The sequence below is a fragment of the Lampetra planeri genome, chromosome 53, assembly GCF_965212315.1.
Source record: "Lampetra planeri chromosome 53, kcLamPlan1.2.h2, whole genome shotgun sequence".
Taxonomy (NCBI): Eukaryota; Metazoa; Chordata; class Hyperoartia; order Petromyzontiformes; family Petromyzontidae; genus Lampetra; species Lampetra planeri.
In genome coordinates, this window is record NC_136159.1 from 8,453,205 (window position 1) to 8,467,290 (window position 14,086).

Below are 14,086 nucleotides of genomic sequence, written 5' to 3' on the forward strand. Positions count from 1 at the left end.
GTGGCGTGGTGTGTTGACGGCGCGTTTTGTGTTGTGCGCGATCGAGCCCATCAAAACTTAGAGCAGCAGCAGCAACAACAAAAACAATTCACCCCTCTCCATTACGAAAGAGCGACCGTGAAAGGCCGCCCCGTCCCGCTGCCGCTTAGCGCCGCGGGCTTTCCCGACGGCGTCCCGAGCTCACCATGCAGAAGACCTCCGACAGATTGACAACGCGGGAGACGTCGAGCGCGAAGCTGCCGCGGAAGCCGGTCGCCAGCGCGTCCCTCGCCATGTTGGAGCAGATGAGCCTGCAGTACTCGCTGGAGGCGACGCCCGGCTGGAACGACAAACGCAGCAGCAGCAGCAGCGACGCTCAATTCGGTGGAGGCGTCGCCGCTCCTCGTCGGCTTAACTGACGCTCGCTGTGCCCGCCGCCGTCGCCGAGTCTCCTGCCTCTACAGGGACTGCTCTGCCTACGAACGAGTTGGTTTGCAGAGGTCTGTTCGTACGTCTATTTTATCGTAGGAACCACTTTACTCCTGTCGATTCCAAACACATTCTACGGCGTGTACACTCAACACGGGGAATGGCTTTAAAAGTTGTATAATCTCCTGTTGATGTAGATGCCACTGGTTCTTCACGTTCTGCGGATGTAGATGCCACTGGTTCTTCATATTCTGCAGATGTAGATGCCACTGGTTCTTCACGTTCTGCAGATGTAGATGCCACTGGTTCTTCACGTTCTGCGGATGTAGATGCCACTGGTTCTTCATATTCTGTAGATGTAGATGCCACTGGTTCTTCATGTTCTGCAGATGTAGATGCCACTGGTTCTTCATGTTCTGCAGATGTAGATGCCACCACCGCCATCTATTGCGCGGCGGTTGAACTTACGAACTCGGTCCGAACAGGCAACTGGACACACGTACAAGTTTGTGCGTATCTCTGAAAGTTTGTGAGTTGAATGTTCGTAAGTAGAGGAGTCTCCGTATTTCATGTTTTTTGTTGTTTGCCTTTGCAGGAGGAGGGCTCGTACGTGCGGCGTAGCGGCTAGCCACGCTGGCACTGCGAATCCGGTAGTTCGATTCCCGATAATGCGCCACCAACACCCAGTCACCAATTATCTGAACCGGCCCTGGGCCCTGTCCCTAGGTCGGCTTCGCCTCAAACGAGTACCTGGTGCGATGTGAAAAAAAAAATTCGCCACGAGAGACAAAGGCGGCCACCGGCGAGCGTGGTGCTCGCCACCCATCCCCCCCCTAGTGCGCCGTGCCGGCCTTCGTACGTGCTACTCGCTAACAGCACTTGCCCCAACAGTCTGTTAAGGCTACACGGGACGTCTTTGTCTTTGTGTGCGTGCGCGCACGACGAGGCTGCCCGCACGGGGAGGGACCCTCACCTTCTTGTGGTAGCACGTGAAATCACTGATGTAGGTGACTTGGACGAGGAGCATCGTGGTGTTGAGCAGAGTCGCGGTCAAGTTGCCTGCAGACACGCGCGTTCCAGTCGGCGCTGGCGCAGGTGCACGTGGTGGTGGTGGAGGAGGAGGTGGGAGGGAGGGGGGGGGGGTGCACAGGCTGCGGCGTGGATACCGTGCAGGGGAAGACGGTGGGTTCGTGCTCTCGACCCCAGGACTTGCGGGCGAGCGCCAGGAAGTCGCTTTTCGAACGATGATTTTTTTGTTTAACACGAAAGATTTCGCGACCAACGTCATAAAAAACCTCCCCCCCCTCCTCCGGGGCCGTGGACAGCGCAGAGAACCCCACGATTGGCGAGCGGACGGTGAGCGGGGTGAGTGAATGAGTGAATGAGTGAATGAGTGAATGGGCTCATCGGTGAATGAATTGCGACGAGTGAGCTCGCTCCCTTACCTGACATTGCGAGGATCGCCGCTCATCGAAGTGTTCCCCGTCGCTTCGAACGAATTCCCTTCCGCTGCTCGTCTGCAGCAGCAGCAGCAGCAACAATCTGTGACCATCACCATCACAAACATCATCACCATCATCACCAACATCATCACCATCACCAACATCATTAGCAACATCACGCGTCACCATCACACACACACGTTACCACCATCACCAACATCAATGTCACCAACATCAATGTCACCAACATCATCACCATCACCCACACACACATCACAAACATCACACTTCACCGTCACGCGCTCACAGGAGGTCACCGCCGGTGCGGCGGCGTCACCCTCACGCATTTGACTAAATGTGCGATCACAGCGGCAGCAGCGCCTCCCTTCGTGACGATCGCCCCACGCGCCTAAAACCACGTGCACGCACCCCGAGCGGGGCCCGGGAGGAGAGCGGGACACGAAGCCACGTGGCTGTCACTTGGCCCACCCACCCACCTCCATCCTGCCAGTCCACGTGCAGCTGTTCAATCGTCGGATTTGTCATCATCGTCATCATCAGCAGCCATGGTCGGAAATTGGCCAAACATCCAAACATCCAAGTCACTGCGGCAATGCACTTTGAAATCATCTCGATGGGAACCGCATTTCTTTGGAACTGCCTCGCTGTGGGTTTACTTCGTCCCCCCCTCCTCGACTCTCGCGATGATCAAGGACGGGCTGGACGGCTGAACGAGCATCAAAGATCCGCGGCTTTGATGTTGCCTGTAGCGCGCGTGCGTGGTGTGAGGGCCGCTTCCCGCAATTGTCTCTCTGCTGGGCCAAGAGGAATGTGGATGATTTGTGTGTGTGGTGTGTGTGTGGTGTGTGTGGTGTGTGTGGTGTGGTGTGTGTGGTGTGTGTGTGTGTGGTGTGTGTGTGATGTGTGTGTGTGGTGTGTGTGTGGTGTGTGTGTGTGTGGTGTGTGTGATGGTGATGTGTGGTGTGTGTGTGTGGTGTGTGTGGTGTGTGTGTGATGGTGATGTGTGTGTGTGTGGTGTGTGTGTGATGTGTGTGTGTGATGTGTGTGTGATGTGTGTGTGTGTGGTGTGTGTGTGGTGTGTGTGTGTGTGTGTGTGATGTGTGTGTGTGGTGTGTCTGTGATGTGTGGGTGTGGTGTGTGTGTGATGTGTGTGTGTGATGTGTGTGGTGTGATGTGTGTGTGGTGTGTGTGTGATGTGTGTGTGTGATGTGTGTGTGTGGTGTGTGTGGTGTGTGTGTGTGGTGTGTGTGTGATATGTGGTGTGTGTGTGTAGTGTGTGTGTGTGGTGTGTGTGGTGTGTGTGTGGTGTGTGTGTGTAGTGTGTGTGTGTGTGTAGTGTGTGTTAGTGGTGTGTGTGGTGTGTGTGTGGTGTGTGTGGTGTGTGTGGTGTGTGTGTGATGTGTGGGTGTGGTGTGTGTGTGATGTGTGTGTGTGGTGTGTGTGTGATGTGTGTGTGTGTGGTGTGTGTGTGATGTGTGTGGTGTGTGTGTGTGGTGTGTGTGTGTGTGTGATGTGTGTGTGTGGTGTGTGGTGTGTGTGTGATGTGTGTGTGTGATGTGTGTGGTGTGATGTGTGTGTGTGGTCCGGCAAAACAACCTCCTACCTCCTCGCGGTGCCGGACGGGCAACACTGTCGTGGGCAGTGCTGTGGGGGGAGGGCCAATGCCCATTGGCCTCTCCCCTCATGGCGTCTGTGACCACCACAGTGGCTAAACGGGGGCTCTGGACGGGTGCGAGGGGCTGGTAACCCCTCCACCTTCAATTAACCACCACTAAACTACGAATTAAACATAAACCTGTAATTAATAAGCTTGTGCCGGAGGCCCCGGGGGGTCAGGCTTTTATGACGTCTCCTGGCCTAACCCCATTTGGCGGAGCCAGGAGATTGAATTTTAACCCTCGGGGCTCCTCCAGAAACAACGAAAAACCATTGCGGATGGCCACGTGGAATGTTCGAACGCTCACTGCGGAGGAGAGGCTGCCACTCCTCTGTCGGGAGCTGGACCGGTACCGCCTGGATCTCTGTGGCATTCAGGAGGTCCGGTGGACCGGTTCTGGCTCCTGCCACCATGAGGGGTGGACAGTCCTCTACTCGGGGCAGGAGACTGCCAAACAACAGGGTGTGGCTCTTCTTCTGAACAAAAGAATGAAGGGGGCGTGGGAGCGTGGCGGTGAGGTGTGGGAAGCTGTAAGCCCCAGGATACTTTGGGCTCGCCTTCCCATCAACCAGAGGCGAGGAGTGGTGGTCGTGGTTACTTATGCCCCCACCGAAGACGAACATCTGTGGAGGGATGCAGGCAAAGCCGATGAGTCGGACGCTTTCTATGACCTCCTGTCACAGGTGCTGGCTAAAGTGGCCACTCGGGACAGAGTCATCTTGTTGGGTGACTTCAATGCCCGAGTTGGTCATGATGCTGGCACCTGGTCTGGAGTGATTGGAAGGCATGGGCCAGATCAGCTCAATAATAACGGTAGGAGGCTGCTAGATTTTTGTGCAGCCCATGGGCTTGTAATTACTAACACGCTCTTCCGGCATCGGCGCATCCACACAACATCATGGATGCATGCCGGGTCCAAGCAAGAACATCTGCTGGACTACGTAGTGACGGACCAGCGGATGCGAGCCCATGTCCTTGACACCAGGACCTACCGTGGAGCTGATCTGCCCTCTGACCATCGACTAGTCATCTGTAAGATGCGCCTGCCATTCTTCCACTCCGGTGGTGGGAGTACATCCAGGATCCCATTCCAACCAAAATTGGCCTGGTCTAAGTTAGCTGATGAAAGTTGCAAGCGAGAATTTCATCATCGCTTGCAGCTGGGGTTGGCATCGTCCCCCACTCCACCTGATGCCGAGGGTAAATGGGCGAGGTTTAAGACTGTTACTCATGCAGCTGCAATGGCTGCTTTGGGTACGCGGTCCAGACCTCCCCGGGAACCCTGGCTGACGGAGGAGGTGTTCAGGTTAATTGAGAAAAAGCGACAGGCCCACTCTCATCGCCTACAGCATCCCACGTCAGAGAATGAGGAGGTTTACCGCAGTCTTCGCTCGGAGGTTCGGAGAGCCGTGAGGCGCTGTAAGGATGGGTGGTGGTCGCGGGTTGCTGAGGAGATGGAGTCTGCCTCAGTAGCCCGCGATCACAAATCACTATTTAACTCCATCAAAAAAGTAACCTGTAGCGCCACACCTATTACCATCATTAGAGGAAAAAACGGTGATCCAATCTCCGACCCCCAGGAACAGGTTTGCAGATTTGCTGAGCATTTCTGTGAGGTCCTGGGGGAGGGAAAATCTCTCAGCCAGGAAAACATCATGGCACAAAGTGGGGATAACCCTGCTGAGGCTGCAGTGCCTCAAATATTAGAAGAGGTCACCCCCTGTGAGTGGCTGGCTGAGGTACCGGCTGTTGAGGAAGTACTGAGGGCGATCCGGAGTCTGAGACCGGGGAAGGCACCGGGCAGAGATGATCTCCCAGGCGAAATGCTGAGGGAGGGTGGCGTTTGTGCACAGACTGCCCTATATGACATCATAACAACAGTCTGGACCACTGGACGGGTTCCGCAGGACTGGAAGGATGCCCTGGTGGTCCCCCTCTTTAAGAAGGGGGACCGTACCGACAGTAACAACTACAGGGGCATCTCACTCCTCAGTGTGCCGGGTAAGGTCCTGGCAAGGATTATTCAACATCGCCTTGCTAGGCACGCTGAGGAGAGGCTTGCGGAGCCCCAATGCGGTTTCAGGAGGGGGCGGTCCTGCACAGATGCCATATTTTCTGTCCGTCTGCTACAGCAGAGGTGTAGGGAATTCCAAAAAGACCTACATCTCTGCTTTATTGACCTGGTCAAGGCCTATGATACCATCAGTAGGACTGGGCTCTGGGTTGTTCTTCGTGCTTTTGGAGTCCCTGACCCTCTGCTCACGATCATTAAGGACCTTCATGATGGTGAGCGGGCCCGGGTAAAACTACGTGGCCGGGAGTCGGAGCCTTTCCCTGTACACCTTGGGGTGCGACAGGGATGTCCTCTGGCTCCCACATTATTTAACATCTATTTCGACTGCGTAGTTCGTGAAGCCTTCAATAGCTGTACCGGGGGAATTACCATTTGGTACAGATATAATGGGAGGCTGATCGACGCCCGGGTGCGATCAAGGGATGGCTCCCTATTGGTCAACCACGTTATGTATGCCGATGATTTGGTAATAGCTGCTCATTCAGAAGAGGAGTTGGAGACGCTGCTGCTGAGACTGGAGTGTGCCACTAAGAGGTGGGGCCTTACCATCAGCCCCACCAAAACTAAGCACCTGCCTGGGTATTTTGTACCATCGGGCACTCCGCCCCCACAACTCCCAATCGGTGATGGGGCAGTTGTGGAGAGAGTAGAGAGTTTCCCATACCTGGGCAGTGTGCTCATGACCGGCTCCAGTTTATCAGCAGAGGTCTCACTCCGAATCAGTCGAGCGGCAATATCTTTTCATCGGTTGCGTAACGCTGTGTGGAAGCTACCTGGTCTGTCGCTCCGCACGAAGCTTCAGGTCTTCTCGGCCACGGTCATTCCCTCCCTTCTCTACGCTTGCGAAACGTGGACCCCCCTAGTGGAGCATCTTCGCCGGTTGGAAACATTTAGGCTGGCCTGCCTACGATCCATCCTGGGTTTAACCAGGCTGGATTGTGTGAGGAGCTCACAAGTCCTTGAAAGATCTGGGCAAAGTCCCATCAGTGAGCTCCTCCGGCAGGCAAGGCTGCGTTGGCTGGGTCATGTAGCCCGCATGCCCAGCCACCGCATGCCTAAACAGCTTTTGTTCGGCCGGATCGAGGGGGCTAAACGGGCGCGGCACGGGCTAGAGAAGAGATGGAGTGATGTGGTACAGGAGGACGTGGAGCTGAGTGGACTTGCCGATGACTGGTACCAGCGGTGTCAAGATCGGCCTCAGTGGAGGAGGCTCGTGAAGGACGCTACTGGGCAGTTGGAGGCAGTCGCCCTCCAACAACAACGGAGGGCGGAGGAGCGACGCTCACAACAACGAGCGGAGCGCCGGGTGGCTAAAGCACAGCAAGTTGGCACAGTAGGGGGCACAGGTGGTGCATCAGCCAGTCATCTCGGTCAGTCGACCCGTGGCACCTGGGCCTGCCCCGTGACCTCCTGCCAGCGGGCGTTCGACACTTCACGTGGCCTCAGGGTGCACATGGCCTGGCACAAGCGTCGTGGTGACGTCACCGCCACTTAGTGGCGAATGGCGGTTGTTGTTGTTGTTGTTGTTGTGTGTGTGTGTGTGGTGTGTGTGTGATGTGTGTGTGTGATGTGTGTGTGTGGTGTGTGTGGTGTGTGTGTGTGGTGTGTGTGTGGTATGTGGTGTGTGTGTGTGGTGTGTGTGTGTGGTGTGTGTGGTGTGTGTGTGGTGTGTGTGGTGTGTGTGGTGTGTGTGTGATGTGTGTGTGTGGTGTGTGTGTGATGTGTGTGTGTGTGATGTGCGTGTGATGTGTGTGTGGTGTGTGTGATGTGTGTGTGGTGTGTGTGGTGTGTGTGTGTGTGGTGTGTGTGATGGTGATGTGTGGTGTATGTGTGTGATGTGTGTGTGTGGTGTGTGTGTGGTGTGTGTGTGGTGTGTGTGTGGTGTGTGTGTGATGGTGATGTGTGTGTGTGTGGTGTGTGTGTGATGTGTGTGTGTGTGATGTGTGTGTGTGCGGTGTGTGTGTGGTGTGTGTGTGATGTGTGTGTGTGTGGTGTGTGTGCGGTGTGTGTGTGGTGTGTGTGTGATGTGTGTGTGTGTGTGGTGTGTGTGTGTGGTGTGTGTGTGATGTGTGTGTGTGGTGTGTGTGTGTGATGTGTGTGTGTGATGTGTGTGGTGTGATGTGTGTGTGATGTGTGTGATGTGTGTGTGTGGTGTGTTTGGTGTGTGTGTGGTATGTGGTGTGTGTGTGTGGTGTGTGGTGAGTGTGGTGTGCGTGTGTGTGTGGTGTGTGTGGTGTGTATGTGATGTGTGTGTGTGATGTGTGTGTGTGTGATGTGCGTGTGATGTGTGTGTGTGGTGTGTGTGATGTGTGTGATGTGTGTGATGTGTGTGTGGTGTGTGTGGTGTGTGTGTGGTGTGTGTGTGGTGTGTGGTGTGTGTGTGGTGTGTGTGTGTGATGTGTGTGTGTGATGTGTGTGTGTGATGTGTGTGTGATGTGTGTGTGTGGTGTGTATGTGTGGTGTGTTTGTGTGGAGTGTATGTGTGATGTGTGTGTGGTGTGTGTTGGTGATGTGTGTGAGCGGTCGTATCGCTGTTAACGTACTGCGCTGCGCTACGAACCCGGCGACCCGAGTTCGATTCCCGCTCACGGTCAACACCAGTGGCGATTATCTGAACCGTTCCTGGGCCTCCCCTAGGTCGACTCAGCCTCAAATGAGTACCTTGTGCGGTGTGTAAACATCGCCACTGGGGAGACAAAGGCGGCCGGCCGTGGTGGTGGCCAGACCACCACCCTCGTGTGCCGTGCCGGCCTTCAGGTGCTTGCGAACAGCACCTGCCCCAACAGTCTGTTAAGGCTATAAGCGGCCTATTTGTCTTTGTGATACGTAGTGGGGAGAGGGGTGGGTGGCCAGCACCACGCCCGGTCGCCTTTGTCTCCCCGGCGGCGATGTTTACACACTGCACCAGGTTCTCATTTGAGGCTGAGTCGACCTAGGGGAGGCCCAGAACCAGTTCAGACAATCTCTATCACCGATGTTGGTGGCCGTGAGCGGGAGTCGATCTCGGGTGGCCGGGTTCGTAGCGCAGCGCGGCGTTACCCGCGACCACGCTGCCGCTCCCCGCCCGCACCAGGGTCACCACACGGGCACGCACGCGGCAGTAATAACCGGGGCGGCCCGCCTGAGTCGAACCGCGAACCACCGCGCCGATTGGCCACCGGGGGGTGCGTCTTGCCCTCCTCTCAACCGCAGTATGATAGATGTAGTCAGCCGTGCTGTGTCTGTGCGTTGATCTTCTTTCGCACCGTACGTAGCAAAACGTGCTAATCGGAGGTGCAAAGGTTTGGGGGGGGGGTGTGGGTGGAGGACGCCAACACTAAACACGCCAATCGAGTCTAAAGACACGAGTTCTCTATCGCGGTGATGACAACAATAACAACAACAATAACAACAATAACAAATTATAACAATAATAACAATAAGAAGAACAACAACAATAACAACATCAACAACAACAACAATAGTAAGAACACCGACGAGTGCGCTTCGTCACCAACTGCAGCCGCTCGTCACGTGGTCCCGAGGCCCCAAGCGCCGAGCTGCCAGCGACAAACGGCGACGTGGTGACGGAGCGGAGCGAGTCAGAGCGAGTCAGAGCGAGTCAGAGTGAGTCAGCGTGAGTCAGAGTGAGTCAGCGTGAGTCAGAGTGAGTCAGAGCGAGTCAGAGCGAGTCAGAGTGAGTCAGTGCGAAGCGTCGCCGCCTCGTCGCGGCTCGTCTCGTTCGCCGCCTTCCACAGACCGCGGCGCCCCACGGGGCCCACAGACGCCACCTCCACGTTGCCGCCGTGACGACATCGTAAATTAGCACGATTTTAGTGTTTTCTTACAAAAACTAAATTTCCATCCATCTCCCCCCCCCACCCCCCCACATGGGCAGGAACTTCCTCATTAATTTAAAATCGTGGAACATCTACCTTGCCAATATTAGTAGAGATATTTAGCGTAACCCTTAGTGCGGCCTGGAAGCGTATTACGAAGTAATACACCTTACAATTACAATTCCTTGTAGAAGAATAACAGGCTAATTAACTGATTACTCATCTACATATATAAAAGGGAAATTTGTGAATATGTGTGTCTGTTCGCAATGTTTAGCGTACTTCCCGACATACAACAAACTTGAAATTTGCCATGTGGGTAGCTTCCAGACTGCACACAATGCAAAAAGTATAAAAATAGACTTTTTTTTATTTTGGGGGGGGCCCAATAATGGATATATTATATTGCACGGCAAGTGAGCGGGACGTCACATCTGTGATGTCACCCGCATGCGGCAGCGTCACGCAGTGTGCCTGCTGACGTCGTCGTCGTCATCGTTGGACCTGCTTAACCCTCCGTTAAAGCGCCCTGGCCAAGGCGCGATACAAATGACGTTGAACTGAGACATTCCGGTCTGTCTCGGTGCGACTCGCCCATCCGCTGTGGTCCCCGCTTAACGAGTCGGCGAGGATGCTCCCCCCGGTTCGTGCCGAACGTTCACCCAAAGACTTCCCACGATCGGCGGAGCGTTCTGTGGACAGCCGCGGCTTCCTCTGGAGAGGCGGTGCCGTCAAGAGGAAGGGGCAGCGATGTGGACTCGCCTCCGTCTCTGTACGCGGGACACCTCCCAAGTGCACGGGACACCCTCCGGCTGGCTTAGACATGCGGACGACACGTTGGCTGTGAAGATAGGCACGGTACATGTGCACTTGGTAATAGATGGGCGGGGGGGGGGTGTTGGGTTAGATCGCGTAAATACAGAAGTGCGTCGTTAAATCCGACCTGGCCATCACAAATGACAGCGCAACGACCTGGGCTCATCGTCATCGTCACGTGGACATTCACAGGAGTAGCCAATTACTCCGAACGCGTGGTGGTGTCGATTCTCAATGTGGGGGTGGGGGAGGGGAACCGCACGACCCGGAGACAAATCCTCGCGACCACGGGGAGAGAGAGACGCGCAAACTTCAAATACACCGCAGCAGCAGGCGTCAGGGTCGGGATCGAACCCACGACCTCCTGAACACCAGGCGATGTAGTCAACATCTCCTAGCCACCGTGATGATGATGAGAGAGAGACACGCAAACTCCAAATATACAGCAGCAGGTGTCAGGGTCGGGATCGAACCCATGACCTCCTGAATACCAGGCGAGGTAGTCAACATCTCCTAGCCACCGTGATGATGATGAGAGAGAGACAAGCAAACTCCAAATAAACAGCAGCAGGCGTCAGGGTCTGGATCGAGCCCACGACCTCCTGTGTACCAGGCGAGGTAGTTAACATCTCCTAGCCACCGCGGCGCCCCCCACTGCTCCTGCTGCTGTCTGTCAGTGCTCGCGCGAGATTCTCAGCGTGCTGTGATGGTGACCAAAGCGGCAAAGAGGAGAGACCGACAAGGAAGTTCTTCAGGAACTGCCGAGTGATTTCGGTGGTTTTTTGTTTCGCTCGCAGGACGCACAGAGGCCCAAGCGCCTCGCCGTGGGCGCACAGGCGCGACTCTCTGCCGGGCACTGCTGCCGCTAACGCAGCTGCTGCTACTGCTGCTTCACCCGGTCTGTGGTTCATCAGCAGCAGCATCATCAGCAGCAGCATCATCAGCAGCAGCAGCATCAGCAGCAGCAGCAGCATCAGCAGCAGCATCATCAGCAGCAGCATCATCAGCAGCAGCAGCATCAGCAGCAGCATCATCAGCAGCAGCAGCAGCAGCATCAGCAGCAGCAGCATCAGCAGCAGCATCATCAGCAGCAGCAGCATCAGCAGCAGCATCATCAGCAGCAGCAGCATCAGCAGCAGCATCATCAGCAGCAGCAGCATGATCAGCAGCATCACATCATCAGCGTCACCAGCATCACATCATCAGCGTCACCATCATCATTATAATCAGCAGCATCATTATAATCATCATCAGCATAATTATAATCATCATCAGCATCATCATTATAATCACCATCATCAGCATAATTATAATAATCAGCATCATTATAATCATCATCAGCATCATCATCATCAGCATCATTATAATCATCATCAGCATCATCATTATAATCATCATCAGCATCAATATCATCATCATCAGCGTCAGCGTCATCGTCAGCACGCCACACGTCACGGCGTGGGAGTTCCGCCGCGACCTGGAACAACCCCGCGCTGCGTGTCACTGATTCACTCGCTCCTTCATTCATTCACGACCCATTCGTTCATTGTGCGTGCATTTTCCAGGCGTTCAGTCTATTAAAACTCTAAACAACTCTTTTATTTTACGTAGCGCTTTATCAGAAGCGACCCTGGCAATGATAGCCCAGCGAAGTGGGCTAATCATCGTCATCATCATGGCGTGCACATTGATAGCAGGAGCCAAATAACTCGAAACGCGTGACGTTGATTCCAAAGGTGGAGTGGGGAAAATCCACGCGACCACGGGGAGAGAGAGAGACACACAAACTCCAAATATACAGCAGCAGGCGCCAGGGTCGGGATCGAACCCACGAGCTCCTAATTCTAGATTTGAAGCTTTCGTGACTGCAAGGATTCATATTCTTAGGTTTTTTCGGTAAAGTCACGTAGGTAAAAATTTAAAATTAACGAAAGTAAAATAAAATAAAAATCACGACGTTTCTGAGGCAACACGAGCTCCTGTATACCAGGCGAGGTAGTTAACATCTCCTAGCCACCGTGATGATGATGAGAGAGACACACAAACTCCAAATATACAGCAGCAGCAGCAGGCGCCAGGGTCGGGATCGAGCCCACGACCTCCTGCATACCGGGCGAGGTAGGTAACATCTCCTAGCCACCGTGATGATGATGAGAGAGAGAGACACCGCAAACTCAAAATACACAGCAGCAGCAGGCGTCAGGGTCGGGATCGAACCCACGACCTCCTGCATACCGGGTGAGCTAGTCAACATCTCCTAGCCACACACAGGCATTACATCATTGGTGCATTCCTCTGGTGCCGTCGCGACTTCCTCCTACCCGTCCTGGCACGAGGCTCTAGAGCAGAGGGAACCTGTTGGGCAGGGTGGGCCCAGCCGGTGTGGGGAGCTGCGCCACCACCACCACCACCCAGCCACCTACTCAGCCACTCACTCACCCGCACACTCACTCACCCATCCACTCAGCCATTCACTCACCCGCACACTCACTCACCCACCTACTCAGCCACTCACTCACCCGCACACTCACTCACCCACTCACCCGTACACTCACCCGCACACTCACTCACCCATCCACTCAGCCATCCACTCAGCCGCCCACTCAGCCATCCACTCACCAGCACACTCAGCCATCCACTCACCTATCCACTCACCCATCCACTCAGCCACCCACTCACCCGCACACTCACTCACCCAACTACTCAGCCACCCACTCACCCGCACACTCACTCACCCATCCAATCAGCCACCCACTCACCCGCACACTCACTCACCCAACTACTCAGCCACCTACTCACTCAACAACGTGGGTTGTAACTTAACTACATTTTTTGTACTATGAGACCTCCTTTACCAGTGGCAAAATCTAGTAATAGGTTTTTACCCTTTCAACTGGTACAAAAACTGACACCTTTATACAAGACATCATGTTTGCAATAACCACAACACAAGCAGTCAAAATGCAAACAAAAATATACAACTCTGATGATGATAATGATATGCACTGTCCTTGAAGTTGATTGGCCCACACCCGAGACAGCTTTTCTTAGAGCCTAGTCTCCATTGGTGTTGGACCAGATGACGCCAAAAGGCGTACAACTCAAAGAGTGGTTTCTTTTTGTTTGCATTTTGACTGCTTGTGTTGTGGTTATTGCAAACATGATCCCTTGTATATTGTCAGTTTTTGTACCAGTTGAAAGGGTAAAAACCAATTACTATACATTTTTTTTTTCGCACGTGTTGTGATGACGTCAACACGCACATTGCGTGTGGCACGTGTTGTGATGACGTCAACACACACATTGCGTGTGGCACGTGTTGTGACGACGTCAACACGCACATTGCGTGTGGCACGTGTTGTGATGACGTCAACACACACATTGCGTGTGGCACGTGTTGTGATGACGTCAACACGCACATTGCGTGTGGCACGTGTTGTGACGACGTCAACACGCACATTGCGTGTGGCACGTGTTGTGATGACGTCAACACGCACATTGCGTGTGGCACGTGTTGTGACGACGTCAACACGCACATTGCGTGTGGCACGTGTTGTGATGACGTCAACACGCACATTGCGTGTGGCACGTGTTGTGATGACGTCAACACGCACATTGCGTGTGGCACGTGTTGTGATGACGTCAACACGCACATTGCGTGTGGCACGTGTTGTGACGACGTCAACACGCACATTGCGTGTGGCACGTGTTGTGATGACGTCAACACGCACATTGCGTGTGGCACGTGTTGTGATGACGTCAACACGCACATTGCGTGTGGCACGTGTTGTGACGACGTCAACACGCACATTGCGTGTGGCACGTGTTGTGATGACGTCAACACACACAT

General features: G+C 54.3%; 1 protein-coding gene across 3 annotated transcripts in view; it reads right to left on the reverse strand.

The window, feature by feature from the left end:
- The window catches only part of LOC144734757 (uncharacterized), a 73,515-nt gene that overhangs the window by 10,269 nt on the left and 49,160 nt on the right, over nucleotides 1–14,086 (reverse strand). For all 3 annotated transcript variants that reach the window (XM_078617117.1, XM_078617115.1, XM_078617116.1), the window contains exons 2-4: nucleotides 1,854–1,950; nucleotides 1,382–1,467; nucleotides 185–319 (exon numbers count right to left, since the gene is read on the reverse strand). In XM_078617117.1, coding sequence (XP_078473243.1) covers nucleotides 185–319; nucleotides 1,382–1,467; nucleotides 1,854–1,860 — 228 coding nt within the window. In that variant the 5' untranslated portion in view covers nucleotides 1,861–1,950. The remainder of the gene's footprint in view (nucleotides 1–184; nucleotides 320–1,381; nucleotides 1,468–1,853; nucleotides 1,951–14,086) is intronic.